This window comes from Gastrolobium bilobum, unplaced genomic scaffold (genome assembly GCF_033153095.1).
Source record: "Gastrolobium bilobum isolate Gb01-03AN ecotype WA unplaced genomic scaffold, APGP_CSIRO_Gbil_v1 utg113230, whole genome shotgun sequence".
Lineage (NCBI taxonomy): Eukaryota > Viridiplantae > Streptophyta > Magnoliopsida > Fabales > Fabaceae > Gastrolobium > Gastrolobium bilobum.
In genome coordinates, this window is record NW_026899317.1 from 2026 (window position 1) to 22558 (window position 20533).

The following is a 20533-nucleotide window of genomic DNA, read 5'->3' on the forward strand; positions in this document are numbered from 1 at the left end:
AATATCTTCATTAAAGCCATAACATAGTACAAGTGTTTCAAAGGGATACATTGCTTTTACATGCGCCTGATGATCGATTGTTTCATTTTCACAATCAAATTCCTACAATACTCAATAAAGTCGCGAATCTCTGCAGGAGTAGTGAGGGGGTTCACCAGTGCCTCTGCCATTCCTAATTTGTTCGGGATGTTTTTAATTGCATCATTAGAGATTTCAGCTAAGTTGGAAAAACGAGTCATCCAGAATGCTACTTCATGTCTGCACGCAGCAACGATTTCATCTTGCCCTCTGATGTAATCAGTTAGCCTTTGTACTTCTTCTCGCTCTCTCCGAATTGCATCTTGGTACATCACGATCACTTCCTCTGTAGACTGTTTTTCCTTTTTTAGCCTGTCTTCATATTTTGCAGCTCTCATCTCCATTTGTCGCCCCATTTCTGCCATTTGCCTCCTTGAATCTTTATACGCCGCACTAGAATTTTTGAGTAACTCTTCAAGTTGTGTGCTCTTAGTAATAGCCTCATCTCTTTCGTTTCTTCGGAGGCTTAATTCCTTGTTTGCTGCCTGAAGGCACCCTTTAGTTTTTAGCATATAATTTTCCTCAATTTTGGCCCTTTTATCAGCTCTTTCAAGAGTAAGGTTCTTCTTCATATTTTCTTGTTCAAGGGTCTCGCATCTTTGTCGAGCTTTCTTAAGTTCTACTTCAATCTTCTTCTTCTCTTCTTACCCTCACCAATTCTCCTTGTATTTCTCTTATTTCTTCGTTGTCGTGGGAGGCAGACATTGATGATTCACCACTTGTAGTGACTGTCAGAGCTTGGAAAGGTAGCTTCACTTCTCGTGCTCGACTTGTAACCCACTGTCGGTAACTATTTTGGACTCCACAATTTTTGGTCTTCAACTCTTTCCCCATTCTAATGACATAGTTCCAAGCATCTCGAACCCTTTTGAGGGTCTCATTATGTACTGGGTTCATATCATAAAGGACGAATGGAGTTATCATCTCCTCCGTAGGAGCTCCTCTCATAGGATAGCCAAGTTGTCGTCGTGCCAAGGATGGGTTGTAATTGATACACCCTCTGGTACCCATGAGAGGCACATTGGGGAAATCCCCACATTGGTAGATCAAATTTTCTCTTTCGACCCATCGAGGATACCATCGGACGCTCTTTTCGTCCAGCTGTGCTAAAATTTGGGCCCATTCACGACCACTCTTGACTCCTAACTGATATCTGTGAAACTCAGTGATGGGGTATGAGATCTCGTATCCTCTTTTGAAGACATGGGCAGTGAGCCATATGAATAACATCGGCAAACAACACAAAATTCTTTTTCCTTTCTTCTCATGACAGAAATTTAGAGTATAGTAGACATCAGCAAGAATGGCCGGAACAGGATTTTCACCTCTAAACTTGCGAGCAAAGAACACATCTATAGCTGCGAAGTCCACAAACTCATCAGCATTTGGAAATATGAGAATGCCGTAAATGGTGAGAGCTAGCACATCAATGAAAGCTTCCCAGTCTTCAATTCCAGCTAAGTGGTGAAGGTGTTCCTCCAGGTACTTTCTTGAAAATCCATCGATCCCATTTCTGTTTTGTTTCTTCTCTTGCAAATCCTTCACAGAAACTTTGAGGACATCGGCAATAGTATGCAAAGAAGGATAATGCCCCAAGTAGCGATATGGTTTCTCATATTTTTCCAAAGAAAAACCCAGAATCTGCTCGAATTCTTCCAAAGTAGGTGCTAATTGGAAATCTCGAAAGGTGAAGCATCTCAGAGGTGGGTCGTAAAACTGAGTAACCGCAGTGATCGCATCTACTTGCACATCAACTTCCAGTAGATCTAGAATTTCCCCATATTTTCTAACAAGAGTTAAACATTGTGTCTTCTTCAATATTCGACCCAAGACCTTCAAACTTTCAGTGTCAGGCTTCCTTGCTTTCAGTTGCAAAGTCTTTTTCAATACGCGTGGTGCTATCTCATCGCGATGTGATCCCGTACTATCATCCATCAATAATACTCACAATCAAACTTTGGAACTCAAAGTTTCTCGAACAAAATTCCCTGGAGGGGTTAAGGTAGACAATATGAGATGTTAAAAATGCTAAATGGTGCAAGATGAAAAAATAAAAAATAAAAAAAAATAAATAAAATCCTTTTTTATAATGAAAGGTATGCGTATGCCTAAAATACTCCACTATGCAAGATGCATGAATGTTTGAAAGATAAATTTATGGAACGATGATTTTGAAATAATGCAAATATGCGAAAATGGAAGTAAGAAGTGAAAAGGAAATACGCTCCCATTGTGTCTTATATTGATTCATAGGTCATTCTATGACGTGAATACTTTCGTTGGGGTAGTTTTATAACTCTATGTATTTTGGCTACTAGAGCTAAGATCCCATTTCGAAGGAGAATAGCCAAATAGGATGTACATCCAAAATGACTATAATTCCGAAAGAGTCACACTCTAGCCGAGATTTTCGTGATAACCAAACAGGATGTACATCCAAAATGGCTACCACTACACAACCTCTCTCCTATCTTAAGTTGCACCCAGACCCGGGTATAGGGCCCCACTCGTACGTGTGTGATAAATGTATAAGTGGCGTGTGTGAAAGAGCATACAACCCTTCATATAAACCCTAGTCTACCCAATCTGCAAAACAATTGAGAGCAAGCACATAATAACATAAAAAGTCCTCCATCCTAAAGTTGAAGCCAATCATCACATCTTTCGCATAAAAATAAAAAAAAATAAAAAAAATAAAAAAATAAATAAATAAATAAAAATAAAAAAATTAAAGAGAGAGAAAATAAATAAAATAAAAATAAAGCAAAATAACAGACTAAAGGGAAGCAAAGCAAATATATAAATCAATTTGCACAATTAATTAAAACAGGCTTGACTCTCAAGTATCCCCAGCGGAGTCGCCATCTGTAACGACCCGAAAAAAATAAAACAAAGGAGTCGCCACCAATTTTATTTACTTTGGAAAAATTGGAAAACCTCTTATTGCAAACTGGTCTTTAAAACTTTAGATCAAAGGTTCGGGAGTCTAATTACGCGCAGGGAAGGGTGAAAACTTAATCCCACTGCACCCCTGACACATCCGTTAAAAAACGATTACCTTGAATTAATTGTGCGAATTATTAATAACTTTTAAAAATATTTGCTTTATCCCTTAAAATAAATATGATTATTTAATTAAGAAAAAAAAAGACTAAAATTATTAAAATTTTATTTTAGCTTGACGGAAAAAGTTCCTCTCCGACGTATCCTCCGGTGCAGTGAAGAATTCAAAGCTACGTCGTTCTTAATAAAATATTTGTGTGTTGATTCATTTTAATTTTGAAAAAAAATCATTTGATTATATTCGACGTTCCCGGATTACCAGGTTGTCCCAACCAAAATGATCCGAGCAAGACGTAGGATTAACAAGCTGTCTCAACTCAGCTAATCCGTAATTTTAGAATTATAATTTTATTATGAGTCATGGATCACCAAGTTGTCCCAACCAAAGTGACCCAAAACACAAAAAACGTCGGGTTAACAAGTCGTCACGACTCAGTTGACTCCCATTTTATTTAATGATAAATTAATCTTCTTTATTCTTTATCTTCTAAATTAATCTAAGATCAATAATTTTAAACAAAAATTACAATTGTTTATTTGTTCATTGATTACTGCTAGACAGTCTAAAATCACCGTATTGTCACAATCAAAATGATTCTAAAAAATAAAGGGATTAATGATATCAAAAAGAGTGAAAATAAAAATAAAATAGAAAAAAAATAAATAAATAATATAAAAATATAAAAATGTAGACTAAAAAAAGCACAAGAAACATCGCTCATCTTTCCTTCTTCTTCTTCTTATTATTATTATTTTTTAAAATGATAGCTTAAAATATGTCCACGAACTACACCATATGCTAGATAAGGGATGAGTTTAGCTAAAATATGTTAAAAAGAGGTGCAGTAACATAGTTTCATGGGTTGAATTAGATCAAAAGAAAAAAAACAAAAATGTAGTTTGAGCCCATAGCTTAAAGTTACTATTTACATTAAATAAGTGATAAAAAAAAAAGAAAATAAAACAAATCTAATTCATTCATCGATAAACCTGCAATCTAAGAATTCTAGTGCTAACGAATTTAAGAATATCAAGTGGTTGTGTTCTTGCATATCAGTAAACAGACCAAAGATTTTTTTTTTAGAAGTCCCTGACATAGACAAAACGAAAACGTAGAGCGAACAACTACATATAGACAAGACCAACAGAAATTCTTTTACACCTAAGCCAATTCAGCCTCCAACTTTTTCCTTTTACTTCTTAGAACAGAACAGACACATATAAACTTGGGGAACATCTAATAAGACTAACTCAAATCATCAGAAGGATTAACAACTACATACACCATATTTTTATTTGTTAACTCACATTAGACATAATAGTTGTGAAAAGAAAAACGTGATTAAGAAAGAGAGAAAAAAATGTGTTACTCACAGGCTGTTTTCTCAACTATGAAATGAGAAGTGCTAACCACCTCTTTGACCAGAATCAACTTTTGAACCTTGCAATATGTGCCTTGTGGTCCTTCTGTCTCTGGATCAACTTTTCTTCCCCTTCTTGAGCGCCGATCAGAATGCCCTCAGGCAATTTTTCCTTAAATTTCAAAAACAACCCTCTCTTAGTTTTTGTGTAGAATGTTTTTTTCCCCTTTGGATCCCAGGTAACCCTCTAACACTAAGTCACATGTAGTAGTAATACCAGACTTGCTAAAATTTCCCTTCCCTTCTAAAAAAAACCTCCTTCCTCAATCCTTTGTCGTTTGCTTTTATAGGAGAAACTAGAAGAAACCCCTCCTCAATGAGTCCAATGGATTAAAGAAAACCTAGGGTCCTTCGATGAATTGCAGATACTCAGACTCGGATCCTTCACCAGTCTCCTCCGATTTCCTTTTTAGGCATTGCTTCTAGGTCTTGGTTCCTGGTGATTTCTACTTTCATGCTCTGTCCTTCGCCGGTTTGCAGGGGCGGTGCCGTGCGTGGGTAAGAGAGTTTGCAGAGAGCTCTGAGGATGAGACATCTTCGACCATGATGGGAGCGTTTCATGAGGTCGTACACAAATTGGGGATACTTGGCGTAAGATAAAGAAAAGGGAAGAAAACTAACTAATATGATTTCTGAAGATACTTAAATCTGATAAAAAAGAAAAGAGTTTTTTTTTTTTTTGTTGAGAAAACGGTGCTCACAATTTAATAATAAATTTTTATTTAGAACAAAATTAGGTGTTCACAGTTTCCTTACCTTAATTTTTATCCTCGTGATTTAGATGTTAATACATTTATATGTAAAGTTTTCATCTCCTGGTATAGAAATATTTATTTTATGATTTAGATATTAATGATTTTTTTAATATAAACAGAATTCATTTAAAGAGAAAGCGACGAGTAAAATAAATAGCAAAAGGCTGATCTTGTTTTATTAAATATATATTAAGGAAATGAAGCAAGCATATGCATTTTTTTTTTCCTTTTTAATTGTTAGAATTCAAGTGTGAGTAATGAAGTCTCACATTGGTTATAATAAACTTAATGAGAATTATATAATTGAAAGGACCCATTAAGCTTTTGAGTTGAGATGTATTTAAATTCACTTTTTGTGATGTGTTTGTTACTTAGCCATTTGATGGTAAGATTTTGGGTTGACTTATTATAATGGGTTTATCATCAATTTGAATATTTGCTACCCAACATCAATTTGAATCGAACGAGCTTTTAAATATTTGCTATTGCCATGCTTGCTGACTCAAAATATAAGAAGATTAATTTCGTAATTGGCATTATGGATCTCGAATGTGGAACATTCGATTTTGTATGCAATTGAATAAGTTTTGATGTTTTTCGCTGCTCTACCTCTACGAGTCACTTTCAAACCAAGAGAAATTGAAGCGCAAAACTATATCAAAGGGTTTCTTATCTATCTCCTTTACCCTTGGAGCTATTATTTGCAAAGAGTGATATCGGGAAGTTTGAAAGAAAAATGAGCCATAAGAACAAACAAAGAAACAAAATGAAAATTGACCAATAATTGCCATTTTATTTACATATATCATGTCTAAATGTATTATTATTATTATTGTTTTTAACCCAATCATACCCCGACTAGGGGTGAAAGTGAACCAAGTCGGCCTACGGCCTAGTCTATATCAAGTCAGACTCGACTTATTACTTATAGTTAAATAGAATAGACCCGGACTTTTAAAAAAGCCTATATAGAAAATAGGCCTTATGTTTTTTTACATGTCGGGCCTATACAAGTCGGCTTATATTATATTATTTATTTTAAATAAATAAAATAATATTATTCATAGTAATACCAAATGGTGATAGTTCATTTGGTACATGTGAGCTGAGTACGTGGTAGAAAGAATTATGTTCGATCCCCACCAATATTATTTTTGGGAGTGACATAAGATCTGTATCAATCTCTACAGTATCATCATAATCAACATTTTGTGCTGGAGGAAGAGTTATTGATGCCTATCGTTCTAGGTTAGCTGAAGATACAATCCAAACTTTAATATATGGTGGAGATTGGCTACATATTAAGTATGACTTAAGGAAAGAATATATGGTGACATAAGATCTGTACCAATCTCTACAATATCATCATTATCAACATTTTGTGCTGGAGGAAGAGTTATTGATGCCTATCGTTCTAGCTTAGCTAAAGATACAATCCAAACTTTAATATATGGTGGAGATTGGCTACATATTAAGTATGACTTAAGGAAAAAAGAAAAGGTATAAAAAGGTTTTTTGTTTTTAATTTTTTTTTTTGTTTTTTTTTTAATCTTGTTTTTTATTTTCTACATTTACAAATTGTTTGCCAACTTATGTAACCTTGGAATTGTATTTGCAAGGGAGAGAAGATAATGAGAAATTTTTGGCTACTACAAGCATTATGATGCATTTGTTGGATTCATGTAGTTATTTTAATTTACATAGTATGGATTGATTTGTTGGATCTGATGAAATGTATGTTATTTAGTTTGAGCATCTTGCTTTTAAAAGTGACTTAAATGCATATTATGATAAGTTGTTGTTGTGATTCATGGTTTTGTTTGAACGTTGAAATTGTGATTTTTGTTTTAATAACAAAATTTGAGTATTTTGTGAAGTTGATTCATGTTCTGCTTGTAAGTTAAAAATTAACAGGCTAATGAGTCAGGTTAGACCATTTGTTTTTTTATAAATTGGTCAGACCAGGCTATAATTAGACTAGTACTATGTTATTGGGACAGGACAAATTGACATTTTTTGATATAGACTTGGGCTTTTCGAGACAAAGTTCGGTCCAGTCCAGTTTACTTTCACCCCTAACCCTGGATATACCTATAGAGTGGACAATATACATATCTAACCGATAAACAGCAAAAAAGTTCCAAAGACGTGCTTATAATTATAATTTTTTTAAGTTGAACATTAAATAAAACTTAGTAATGAATCCAATAGGTATAATTCAATTGGCAACATAGGTTGGTGTTTGATTCCTCATCAAATACATCTTTAGAAAAAAGACAAAAAAAACTTTAACTATTGCTATACCTGTATACGGCAAAAATAACTTTTAGTGATTGCGATTATAGTTATCGCGTTAAAAACTGAGTTTTATAAAAGTTATGTTGTAGGAAAAGTAATTGTGTAATGTTATAGAGATTCGTTTTGCGTGTCGTAATTTTTTTTTTTTTTGCTTCAAAAAGTGTGGACCCCACAAAATATTGTGTGTAGAAAATTTTCTTGTGTCATGTTAAATGATAAATGTAAATCTCTTAAAAAATTGTTTTCATTTTCTTTCAAAAGAATTTTTTTTCCTCGATTTTAATTTTTCTCCCTTTATTCCATCTTCAACCAAACAGACGTGATAGGCTGATTTGGTATGGTGTGCATATAAGTTTTGTACCAGAAAACGGAGAATATTAAATGATGGGAAAAATAAACCTTTAAATAATATACATTATTTATTAATATGAACAAAGAGGCGAAGAGGAAGAAAAGACAAAGAAACTTAAAAGACATTATCGGGACGAATACCATGTGATAGTCGGTCTGTCGGTCGTCATGCTGTGTACGTCAAGTCTAAATTTTAATTTCATGAATAAATAACAAAGATAGATAAATTGTTAACGTTGCATCCAACTAAATTTTTAAGAGAAGCTCAAGGGAAATACAGTCTGTAAAATGAAATTAAATATAAACAGGACAAAAGGTTGTTTAATTGAGGTCGAAGTGACCAATTAGAATCCTATGATTAATAGTCACCGAATAAGGCACCACTTATCAGATTAATTAACAAGTAAGATAGGGTTAATATGGACAAATTAATTCAATCACTAATGGTGTTAAAAATAAATTTTGATGAAATAAAATCACATGGAATAATTAATAAAGAAAATATAAAAATATAAAGAAAAAAAATAAATCACAAGAATTTATGAACTTTTTCCATAATTAAATTAGTCAGAAGGTACTTAATTTTGTAATTGAACGAGTTGCTGCCACGAATTGGCGGAACTGGCGCTCGTGGGACTTATGTGGACTTCAAATTCATCTAAGATAACCACATGGCACTGACCTTCGAACTCTACTTTGTCACCAAGATTCTCCTATTTGATTCAGGTTTATCTCTATTTTATTAACTTGAATTTTTGTATAGGCATGATTTTTTATGTCCTTTAACAGTTTAAATTAATTATGGATTCATCGGATCTACTTTTTTGGGAGAAAGATTTATCTGCCACTGATATAATTTTATCAAGTGGATCATTTTTTTAAATATATATATAGAGGCAGGATCTTTTGACATCGGTGTCAAATTTGAAGTTTGACACCTCATCTGAGAGCCATTAGATCAAAAATGATCAATGGTATGTCACATTCTTACAAATCAGAGTCACTGATATTTTTTGATCTAATGACTCTCAGATGAGGTGTCAAATTTTAAATTTGACACTAGTGTCCTGCCTCATATATATATATATATATATATATATATATATATATATATATATATATATATATATATATATATATATATATATATATATATCCTGGTTAAAATATATCAGTGGCAGGTAAAAAAAATTATACTTTTCCCATTAATTATATATATAAATAGCTGACTCTAAATTGGATTTTTTTTTGGTAAACGGTATCTTTTTTTTATTCTTAAATTTTTTGTAAAACTTTTCCATACTATCACTTATTTGTATTAATCTCTTTTGTTGAACTCGATCATATTACTAATTACATCATTAAATATAAGTATACAATTTTTGATTGAATTAGAAAAAATTTAAAAATGTTTTCATAATCTTACTTATTCTTTCTTAGCTATAATTATTAGTGTTATCATGATGACTGGTTTACCAAACAGTGATAGCTCAGTTAGTTCATGGGAGATGAATAAGCGGTGAAAAGATCTCGGTTTGATTCCCACCAATATCACATTTACGAGAAGCATAAAATCTTAATCCTGCACTCGAAATTATTCTCATAACCGGTTCAAAAAAATCGAAGCTTATGAAAATACTGGAGGAGCCTACTCTCTTCAAAGAGAGAATTAAAGTTGATATCCAAAAAGTCATGATGACTGGTTTGGTTTTTAATTAAGTAATACTAAACACGCACATCACCTTATAATTATACAATTTTCATTATACGATTATAAATAATCTCATTTCGTTTCTTACACACATATACTTCACTTCTACACCTTACACAAATATGAGATAATATAATTCTAAGAGATGTGCATGAATTATAATATCATCAATTCTTGCGCAACACGATTGGAGGCGCCTTACTTCTGTTTGTGGTTTTATATGTATGTTCAATTTTTTTAGGATGTTTAGAGCTTAGTGTATGATCTTTATACTCGCAAAATATATGTAATCTATAAAGAACTAATTCAACTCAAAAGTTTAAGTTGATTGGTAAGGTTACATTAATGGTTTATGCAATTCTCTAACACACTCCCTCACACGAGACCTCACTGGGTTTAAAGTATGATAATACACAATCTCACCTACTTATGCTAAGAAATTCCATAAGAGAAAGTGGGGGCGGTGAGGATTAAACCCGTGACACCGAAGCTCTGTTATCATATAAAAAATCAATTCAATCCAAAAACTTAAGTCGATGGATGAGGCTACATTAATGATTTATGCAATTCTCTAACATAATTAAATACAAACTAATTTCTCTTTAATTAAGCAATTATCAATTTCTAATAATGTTTGATATGGACGAGGCTACATTAATGGTTTATGCAATTTTCTAACATAATTAAATACAAACTAATTTCTCTTTAATTAAGCAATTATCAATTTCTAATCATGTTTGATCAATTGCTTAGCAACATGAAATGCTTATCTTCTTTTCTTTTTGAAGTTATCTGAAGATATTCTTACTTTGAGTGAAATGTTATATATATATATATATATATATATATATATATATATATATATATATATATATATATATATATATATATATATATATATGGGAAAAATATTTCTGCAGTTAATGCAGATAAGTTATCTGCATTTACTTTCAAAACGACGTCGTTTTAGGATGGAAAAATTAAAAAATTATAATTCTAAAGACTATAATAACCTTGAAATAAACTAAAATTACAAAAAATCATAATTTTCGCCCCGAAACAACGTCGTATTGGGCTCACTGCAGATAATTTATCTGCAGTAACCGCAGAAAAAGCGAACCCTATATATATAGAGGCATAATACTTTGACACCAGTGTCAAATTTGAAATTTGATACCTCATCTGAGAGTCGTTAGATCAAAAAAGATCAATGACTCTGATTTGTAAGCATGTGACACCATTGATCTTTTTTTGATCTAACGGCTCTCAGATGAGGTGTCAAATTTCAAATTTGACACCGGTGTCAAAGGATCTTACCTCATATATATATATATATATATATATATCGATAATAATGCTTTCAATAATTATTCAAGAAAATTATCGATAATAATGCTTTCAATAATTATTCAAGAAAAATGAGTAATGAACAAGGTATTATTTGTAGGGAAATACATTTCTGTCTTTGTCATATAAATTTTTATCTGCCACACACTATATATTCTCGGGAATGTATAATGTAGTTTTTTTTATAGACTAATTTTTTATGGGACCCACTCTTTTTTTGTGAGAGTGCAAACAAAGTTGTCTGCCTCAATTACAGAAAAGTTTAACCCTTATTTGTATATTCAAACTTTTATGATTATAATTATTGGCAACGCCTTTCTTATGTTACATGAGATATCATTGTCTTATGTAGAGACATAATTAAGTGGGCCCCACAACTAAAAAAAAAGAAAATAAAAAGAAATGTTGGTTCGGATTTCAATAAATGTGTAACATGAGATAATGTTTCTCATATGACATAAAACAAGCATTTCCCTATAATTATATGGGGAAAAAGTTTCCGATGTTACTTTAGATAACTTTATCTAATGTTCATCGAAACGACGTCGTTTTGGAGTTGAAAAATTAAAAAATTAGAGTGATAAAGACTATTATAACCCTGAAATAAATTAAAATTACAAAAATACCATGATTTCCGTCCCAAAACGACGTCGTTTTGATGAACATTAGATAAAGTTATCTAAAGTAACATCAGAAAAAACAAACCCTAATTATATACTAAGGGATATTTATAACCTTATTTGTGTTCATATTTATACTCAGTTAAATAATAAGAATATTTTGGGAAAGGTAAAATTAGACAAACGAGTGAATCTTCTTTATAACAATAATACTAAGATTTTGATGTTTGCATTTTTTATTTCTTTTTAAGATTAAAAAAATTAAGAAATCATAAAAATTCCATTGTAACTATAGAGTTAAAATAAAATTTATTAAAGTGTAATATATAATTAAGTATACGAGTACTTAAGAACAGTAACAGTTGCTTGCGCAGATTGGCTTGCAAAGGCTGCACTTGGAGGAGTTTCTGGTCTCCAAGTACTCATGCACCGTCCTAAAGAACTGTTGCAGCTATTTGAGGCTGATTATAGTAATTTAGTTTCGTTTACTTCTGATATTTCTGTATAATTTTTTTCTTGGGGCTTCCAGCCCCTTATGCTTAAAAAAAAAAAAACACAGTAACAGTTGCTAAATAGAATGCATTTGCAATTTTACCTTTTTAATTAAGTAATAATTGTATTTATAGAGAAACAAACAAGCATAGAAAGCGAAGCTGAGAATTCCCTTTATATTAGATGTAGCATTTTCACAGACTTTATGCGTCTCTCAATCTAAAATTCATACATTTAGTTAAGATTTTTTTTGTAAAAGTTGTATTAAAAAGTTCATTATGACTACAAAATTTCAACTCCACCCCCCCCCCCCCCCCCCCCCCCCCCCCCCAAAAAAAAAAAAAAAAGGAAAAAGGAATAAAAAAAATTTACATTGTGGAAGTGGAGGAGTAAAAGTCTAACTGAATTGAATTATTTAGGAATTATTTGATTTTGACACATTAAATATCCTATCAAATTTGTTAATTTTTTTAAACAAAAAAATTAATATTTAATTTAATTTGATTGTAGAAATGAGTTAAACTAAACTTTATAGATTTGATATTAAAAAGTTCATGTTTGTTTTATGTACATATAATCACATTAAATTATAATTTTAGATAAGGAAGGATATAGAAAATACTAGACTAGTTTTTTATATTAAATTGTAATTTTGTTTATTATTATTTATAACTTACCTAATTTCGATTTTTATAAAGTCTCTAGTTTTTATTTATAATCTAATACAATAATGTCTACAAAATACTAGACTAGTAGACTTAAAAAATATTTTGATGAAATATTTAATAAATGAAAAGAAAATAATCAAATTATAAACAAGCTAAATATAGCTCAAGTTGCGTATTTCTGGATAATTCGAGCTCAACTTATTTTTTTATTTTTATACTTGTGGAGGAGGGCATTGAGCCCCCCAAAAAAAAACCGAAAAGAATGAAAACAGAACAGAGACTAAACAGTGGAATTTTCTTCAATGCTACTCTGTACCGAGTTGGGTACAACATTTTCTTAAATTAGAAATTTTTGATACCATTTAAATTCAAATATTTTCTCATAATTTCTTTTAAATTCAAAAATTTTCTTCTTTTAAAAGTGATGTATGGTACAATAGTAGTCTATGATGCACCGACACTGACATGGGACACGACACGCCGACACGTTAATTCTAAAAAATGTCATTTTTCGACACGTTGAGACACGTTTTGATATTAAATAATATTTTTAATATATATAATATAATCCATATTTAATACATATAACAGCCCATGATAAGTCATATAATCAATCAAATATTCAAATTTCATAACATAAATATAAACAAAAATATTTTTTCGTACCTTGTTAATTGGTAATGTCAAATTTCATAATAGAAAAAATTTGATTTACAAATTATTATTTTTTATTTAGTTAATAAAAAAATTAAATCCTAAAAAAAACGTGTCCGAAAAAGTTGACTGCGTGTCGGAAAAACGTGTCGTAGCGTTGACCGCGTGTCGGACGCGTGTCAGAGCATGTCCGTGTCTGACACGCACATTTTAAGAAAAGTAACGTATCCGACTATCCGTGCTTGCTTGATAGTAGCACCTAGAGTCGGCAAAACGGGCTCAGCTCGGCGGGCCAACCCGCCCAACCCGCTAAACGGGGCGCGCTAAGTTTTTCAACCCATCTCAAAAGCGGGGCGGGCTCATTTTTTGGCGGGTTAATGGCAGGCATAGGCGGGCCGAGGCGGGTCAATGTAAAATAAACTCGAGCCGGTGGGCCAACCGCCAAACAGGGCGGGGCGGGCTGAGTTTTTGAGCCCACTTTCAAAAGCGGGGTCGGACGGGCTGACTCATTTTTTGGCGGGTTGATGCCGGGGTGGGCCGCCCACTTTGCCACCTAGCACCCAAAGTTTGCTCCTAAAGAGCTACCTAGGTGGAATCGGTGGAAGATATTTCCTTCCTAAGTGGTTAATGTCATCTAACAGGTGAATAAATCTTTGGTACTATTGTTGCACCTAGATTCAGTATACTCCATCAATGGGAGCATTACGTGTCAGAGGAGAGAGAGAAAATTTAGCATAAATTTTTTTTTGTAACTGACATGTGATACTCTCATTGATAGAATGTATTGAATCTTTGGTGTAACAGTAGCATCAAAGATTTATTCCAAATAGAAAGACATCCAAGTCCACGGGTCTAAGTTCGATTCGAGCTCAACTTTAAATCCAAATATGAGTAGTCTCTTTTTTTCTCACAAGTCTAAATTTCAAATATTCGGATCATTTGCACCCGTATTAATAATGTTTGAAATCAATTATAATTGCAAAATAAAATGTATATACAATTTCATCCTTTTTATATTTTTCATTTGCTTGCTAATTTATAATGATATTGCAGGGAAAGAAAAAAAAAGTAACCAAAGGAAAAAAGAATCCCTTTATAACGGTAACAAAGTAAATTATTATTTATTCTAATTTCTATTAGTGCTATTAGAATAAAAAAAATTAATATCAATGTTATATATTATGTCAACTATCAGGAAATATTAAAAAAAAAACATTAAAACAATGCAAATAAGATCTTCTTTTCGACTGGTTGAGAAATAGTTTAAATTTTTGGATTGAATTAATATTTTAGATAATTTTAGAATCTCTACGACTAAATGGTTAAAAGTTCAATTTTTACTGGAGTTTCTTAACACAAGTAGATAAACCTGTATTATCCCCGTTCAAATTTTTAAATTGAATTGTTATTTACATCCATATTAGAATTTATTTTGGTAGTTTAATATGTACGTACATATATTTTATCATCATAATATCAAGTGTTGATTCATTCTCTTATCAATACTTACAATTCTGTTTAAAAAAGAAAAAATCTTGATTTTTTCTTTTATGGATACATACAATTTGCTTTGTGGGTGTTGACCTGCTTTGTAATCTATGGAGATATCGTAGGGGACAAGACAACCTTAAGAAAATAATGTAGTTAAAGAAACCATTTTGTTTAAATAACAAATTTCTCGTAGTTGATAATGCACCCCAAAAATATATGTATGAAATAAAGCAATTCTTGTAGTTGTGGCAAGGAAGATTGTTCACGTCGTCGCAGCCCAAACAGATAAAAGAGTAGCGACATTTGTTGATGAGAACATGCATGGCATGATTGGAAACGACAACAACCAATTTTGTCTGTTAATACATCCTCGTCAGCTCAACGGGGACACGTGTCGCCATGCTTATGGGCCAAATTATGCAATCTGTGGATCAATCATCGGAAATAGGATCAGGGCACAGCTCACATGGCTATGCCCCCTGTCCACTGTAGACATGGATTAGATAGATTCATTTGTTCCTGACCAATATCTCGTGCGTGCCCGTGTGCCACCATTCTCGATTCAATTGCTATTCGAATTTCGGTTGCATCTTCCCTATTTTATGTGGTTATGGGACATGCATCTTCTTGGTGTGTGTGTATATATATTTTTCTTTGGTTAATAAATAGTAGTGTATCATGGATAAGCATATGATCTTATCTAGTTTGTAATTATTTTGGGGAAATGTTTGTAAAAGTTATACACGCCATTGTATAAGCTAGCAAAATTTGATATGTGGGGTAATCTAAAATTCGATTTACTTTTTTTTTTCTTTCACTTCGTATGTAGGTTGTTACATTTTTATCATACTCATTTATATTAAAAAAAAAGTTTGCTTTATCCCTTGTTTTGAGCTCAAGGTAGTAATTAAGGTCATGCAACAAAAATAGGAATATCTGATCCCCCAAAAATACTTTTCATCTCAATTTATTTATTTTTCTATCCCCACTTCGTCCTCACATCTCCTAAGGGGACATCTAGGGGCTCCACTAAAGAGTCATTTCATCATGCTCATAAGATGATTCTTAATCCTAGAAAATATATATATATGTGTGTGAAAAGAGAAATATCTCAATTAGTTATGTAGGGAACACACCAAGTTAGTGTATATTTTTCTCCCTCACACAATTACAGGAAATATTGCCTATATATAGTATTCTCAATATATACATATGAAAAAGACCGGGTACCACATTGTTACATATTAGACTTTCAAATATAAGTGCAATAGGCATGCGCACGTCTAGAAAAGGAAAATAGTATCTAATTTTTATGATATTGATTCTACTCATATTCTCCAAAAATTTAATATTCAGTGACTATTTGGACTAAGAAGTTGGAGGGAATTAGCTCATCTAATTGAGTAATTAAGAAGGTTAGCAACACTCAAAACTTTATGAAGTCCCCGTTACTCTAAAAATTATCAAGCTTCAAGGAGGAGTGGATAAGCATCCTATTCTACCGAAATCAGATTGTTGATCTTATCTCCGTTGCTCAACAAAATGATAAAAGATTTGACTCGCTCTATTTGGAGACCCAAAACATGAAGTAAATAGAAACATTGATGTGAAAGACTAACTTAAGCACCAAACTAAATATGAACCATAGGACTTTTATTTTTATCTCCAGTTTTCTACCAAAGAAAATGAAGATTAACACCAAAGACAGTGATAGAATATCTAAAATGTGACATGAAACAGTAACTTTTTCACTTTAAAATCGACAGCCTAACTAAACACGTTCCCATTGGGGAAAAAAAAGACTTAACATGAAATTATAAGTACAAGTCACCATCAATAAAAAAAATCTAAATTAGAAGGAAACCATACGTTTAAGTCCCCTGTTAAGTTAATGTGAAGTGTGAATAATAGAGGCGTGCAAACACGACATAGACATAGAGGACCACGTTACAAAGGGCCCCCCCACACACCTTAGTTTGGTTGGTAATCTTTTCAAAAGTTTCATACTCAAGTATTCATACTAAACCTTTTCTTTCTTTCTTTCTATCTATCTATCTTTGTATTCAAGACTTCGACCCTTCCTTGCCCCTCTCGTTACTTTCTCATATCCTAAACTAGTTACATCCATTATCCTTTATCTCCAAAGCATCTCTCTCTGGAACGGAATCAAAGTACACACTCTTAATTCTCTGCTATCTGCTATGAAGAAGCTCTGTCCCAATCTTGATCGTGAGGATGGGCTCGAAACTGTGCTTGAGGTCCCTATTCCAGAGGAGATTTTCACACACAAGAGTGGAACCATAAGAGCTTGGCATAACATGAAGTCTTGGATGAAGCCAAACACTGAATCGAGATCATCAGCAGCAGCTTCCATGACAGCAATGTTCGGAGGCCGAAACACAGAGATTCAGCTTTTGTTAGGTGTTGTGGGAGCGCCATTAATTCCTTCACCTATCACCTCTGACAACCAATCCATCACTCGCAGCATTAAAGACCAACACATTGTTAGTAAAAAAGAAGAAAAAAAAAAAGGCTTTTTTTCTTTTCTTTTCTTTTCTTGCACTGTTTTTGGAATAGAAGTTGATCATAACAATGAAAAACAAAAAGACCCTTTTGTTTTTTTTGTGATGTTTGTTAATTGTTTTGTGTGTTGTATATGCTTAAGCAGGAGGTTTCCATGGCGAAATATATAGTGAAACAGTATGTGGCTGCTGTGGGAGGAGAACATGCTTTGAATTCAGTTGACAGCATGTATGCTATGGGGCAAGTGAAAATGGGAACCTCAGAGTTTTCAGCAGGGGAAGGGAGTGTGAATAGTAAGAAGATGGTGAAGGTGAAGAACATGCAGATGAAGGGAGAGATGGGGGGTTTCGTGGTGTGGCAGAAAAGGCCAGAGCTATGGTGTTTAGAGCTTGTGGTTTCTGGCTACAAGATAAGTGCCGGAAGTGATGGTAAAGTGGCATGGAGGCAAACACCTTGGCATCATTCTCATGCTTCTCGCGGTCCACCAAGACCCCTTAGGCGTTTTCTACAGGTAATTAAGCAAAAGTTCCTCCTCAAAATATATATTTTTTATTATTATTATTTTCTTTAAAGGGGTTGGTAATTGTTTGTATAAAGGAGCATGCTTAATTCTGATTGCGATAAAATTGATGCTATAGTGATTGTTTGTTTGTTTGGGACACAATGGAGCATGCTTAATTATGATTTGTATATAGGTGGGGTAAAAAATGAATCATTCTACTTGAGTACATTTTTCACTGATTTTCAATGTAATTGCATAATTGCCTCTCTCGGCTTCCTTTGCTCAAGTGTGCGTGAAGTGGGGTTCCTCTGACCAATATAAAGGGGCAAAAGAGCCCTCTAAATTTTAAACTCTACCATGTTTATTAAGTGTTACTTTGTTTTTCTCTTCATTCTTTTTTATTTTTTGGGGTTTTTTTTTTTAATTTGCTTTCCATCGTATATGCATCACTTTTTTAACAACTCTTGAAATAGTATAGCTCCCCATATATAGCATGAGAAGAAAGGCGGGGTTGGATATTGTCAAACTCCCAAAACCAAAACATGTCAACAACAAAGAAAAGAATCCAGCGTAACAAAGTGCCTCTAATAATTATTTTCTAAAGGAATTAGCAAACGACAAAAACTGATTTTCTTTCCTATTGTTTTTCCTTTGAAATATGCACCCCCTTTTCCCTTCCGGAACCAGAAGGTCTAAATTTTAATAAGAAAAGTCAACAGTCTAAGAGGGGAATGCGGGGAAATTTCTTCCTTTTAAAGTTGAAAGTCAAATAGGGAATTTTTCCAAAAGTTAGTAGTTGCGATTAAGACAAGTCAAAAAAATATCTTAATTTTTCCTCCGTGTGTGACAACCTGTTTTCATTCATTCCGTAGCTGTTTTATTCTTTTGCCTCGAGCCTCTTGATCCATAAGAAAGAAAATAGAAGAATTTTTGTTTTTGTTTTTTTGGAACATAAAAAAAAAAAAAAAAAAAAAAAAAAAAAAAACTTTTAGTATCAAGGAAGCAAGGACTAATATTATACATCCTCAACCAAAAAATGACACTTTTTTCTTCGAGTGCATTGCTAAGAAACTACCATACTTGTAGTACCCAGTGCAAAACCCATACACATTGCTATATGGAAAATGTGTTTCTTATCTTGCATGAGATAATTTGTCTCATGTAACACCCACAAAAATGGACGAGACTTATTTTTTTTCTTTTTCTCTTTCTTTTTTAGTGGATTTCGTCCTCTTTCTTGTGTGTTGCATGAGACAATGCAATATAAAAAAAATTAAACCCTTACTATATTCACATTTTTATTATGAATATTACACAAGTGATCCAATAGTCGAAATTATAATGTTTTTTGAACAGGGGCTTGATCCAAGGTCCACGGCTAATCTCTTCAGCAGCTCTATATGCATTGGAGAGAAGACAGTGAATAACGAAGACTGTTTCATATTGAAACACGAAGCCGAGTCCTCAGCACTGCAAGCAAGAAGCAACAGCAACGTAGAGATAGTTCGCCACACGGTGTGGGGCTACTTCAGCCAGAGAACAGGACTTTTGGTTCAGCTAGAAGACTCTCACTTGCTCAAACTCAAGTCCTCTGAAAGTGTGGTCATATATTGGGAAACCAACATGGAGTCCCTCATACAAGACTACAGAACCATAGATGGAATTCAAATAGCACATTCTGGGAAGACTTGGGTGTCCTTGTTCAGGTTTGGTGAAGGCCCTGAGACACATTCGAGGACACAAATGGAAGAGGTTTGGCAAGTTGAGGAAGTGGATTTTAATATTAAAGGGTTGTCCATTGATTGCTTCCTACCTCCTAGTGATTTGAAGAGAGAGCATGAGAAAGAAGGGGAAGCTGCTGAGTGTGGTGGGGTTGTTGCAACCAATGCCAAGTTACCTTACAAGATTCGTTCAGCTTCTTTTAGGATTAGTGCTTCAAAAGTAGCAGCCCTGAACTTGGATGATTCATATACCAGCGAGAGCGATGAAGATTTGTAAATCTTTGTGTTCCATCATATTTTGTAAATAGACCATCCCTTGATAAATGGTTAAGTTTGGTAGTTAAGCTATAACACTAATTTAGTTCCTTCATTTCTGACTTTTTATCGCTACAAATTATAGGATGGAACAACTTTCTGATGCTCAATGAAGACTTTTTTTTTTTTTTTTGATCATTTCAGTGGATAATGTGAATAATTCCTGCATAAATCTAATTTCTGCCTTCTACTATCAGTGCTTTCCGATTGGGTGTAGATTAGATTTCATGTCTGTAATAAAGTTAAATTTGCTATTCCTGCAGAAAGTTTTTATTACATTTATTTTATGGATCTCTTTTTTCTTACATTGCTGGAAAAAAAAAATTTATGTCACCCGTTATAATTATGTATTTCGGAGAGTACATAATTATAATATTAAAAAAAAAAAATTCTCTCTCCACATTAACCGATAACTTTTGAAGAAAGAAAAAAAAAATAACTTTAATATTATAACTATATATTCCAAAGAGTACATAATTATAATGAGTGAGATAAGATAACTTTTTTTCTAGTAACATAAAAC

General features: G+C 32.8%; 2 protein-coding genes across 2 annotated transcripts; one reads left to right on the plus strand and one right to left on the minus strand.

Moving 5' to 3' along the window:
* Positions 1-702: 702 nt before the first annotated feature.
* LOC133289531 (uncharacterized) lies at positions 703-2013 on the minus strand. Its single transcript, XM_061487501.1, has one exon. It carries the CDS (start codon positions 2011-2013, stop codon positions 703-705), a length of 1311 nt encoding a protein of 436 aa, XP_061343485.1.
* A 15006-nt stretch (positions 2014-17019) lies between these two features.
* On the plus strand, positions 17020-20008 carry LOC133289529 (uncharacterized). Its single transcript, XM_061487498.1, has 3 exons — positions 17020-17453; positions 17618-17983; positions 19331-20008. The coding sequence occupies exons 1-3, from the start codon at positions 17151-17153 to the stop codon at positions 19970-19972; spliced, it is 1311 nt and encodes a 436-aa protein (XP_061343482.1). The 5' UTR covers positions 17020-17150; the 3' UTR covers positions 19973-20008.
* Positions 20009-20533: the final 525 nt, after the last annotated feature.

Coding starts and splice junctions, on each gene's coding strand:
- LOC133289531 (XM_061487501.1), bottom strand. CDS start 2,013: ATGGATGATAGTACGGGATCACATCGCGATGAGATAGCACCACGCGTA.
- LOC133289529 (XM_061487498.1), top strand. CDS start 17,151: ATGAAGAAGCTCTGTCCCAATCTTGATCGTGAGGATGGGCTCGAAACT. Junction 17,454..17,617: donor GCATTAAAGACCAACACATT/GTTAGTAAAAAA, acceptor ATGCTTAAGCAG/GAGGTTTCCATGGCGAAATA. Junction 17,984..19,330: donor CCCTTAGGCGTTTTCTACAG/GTAATTAAGCAA, acceptor TTTTTTGAACAG/GGGCTTGATCCAAGGTCCAC.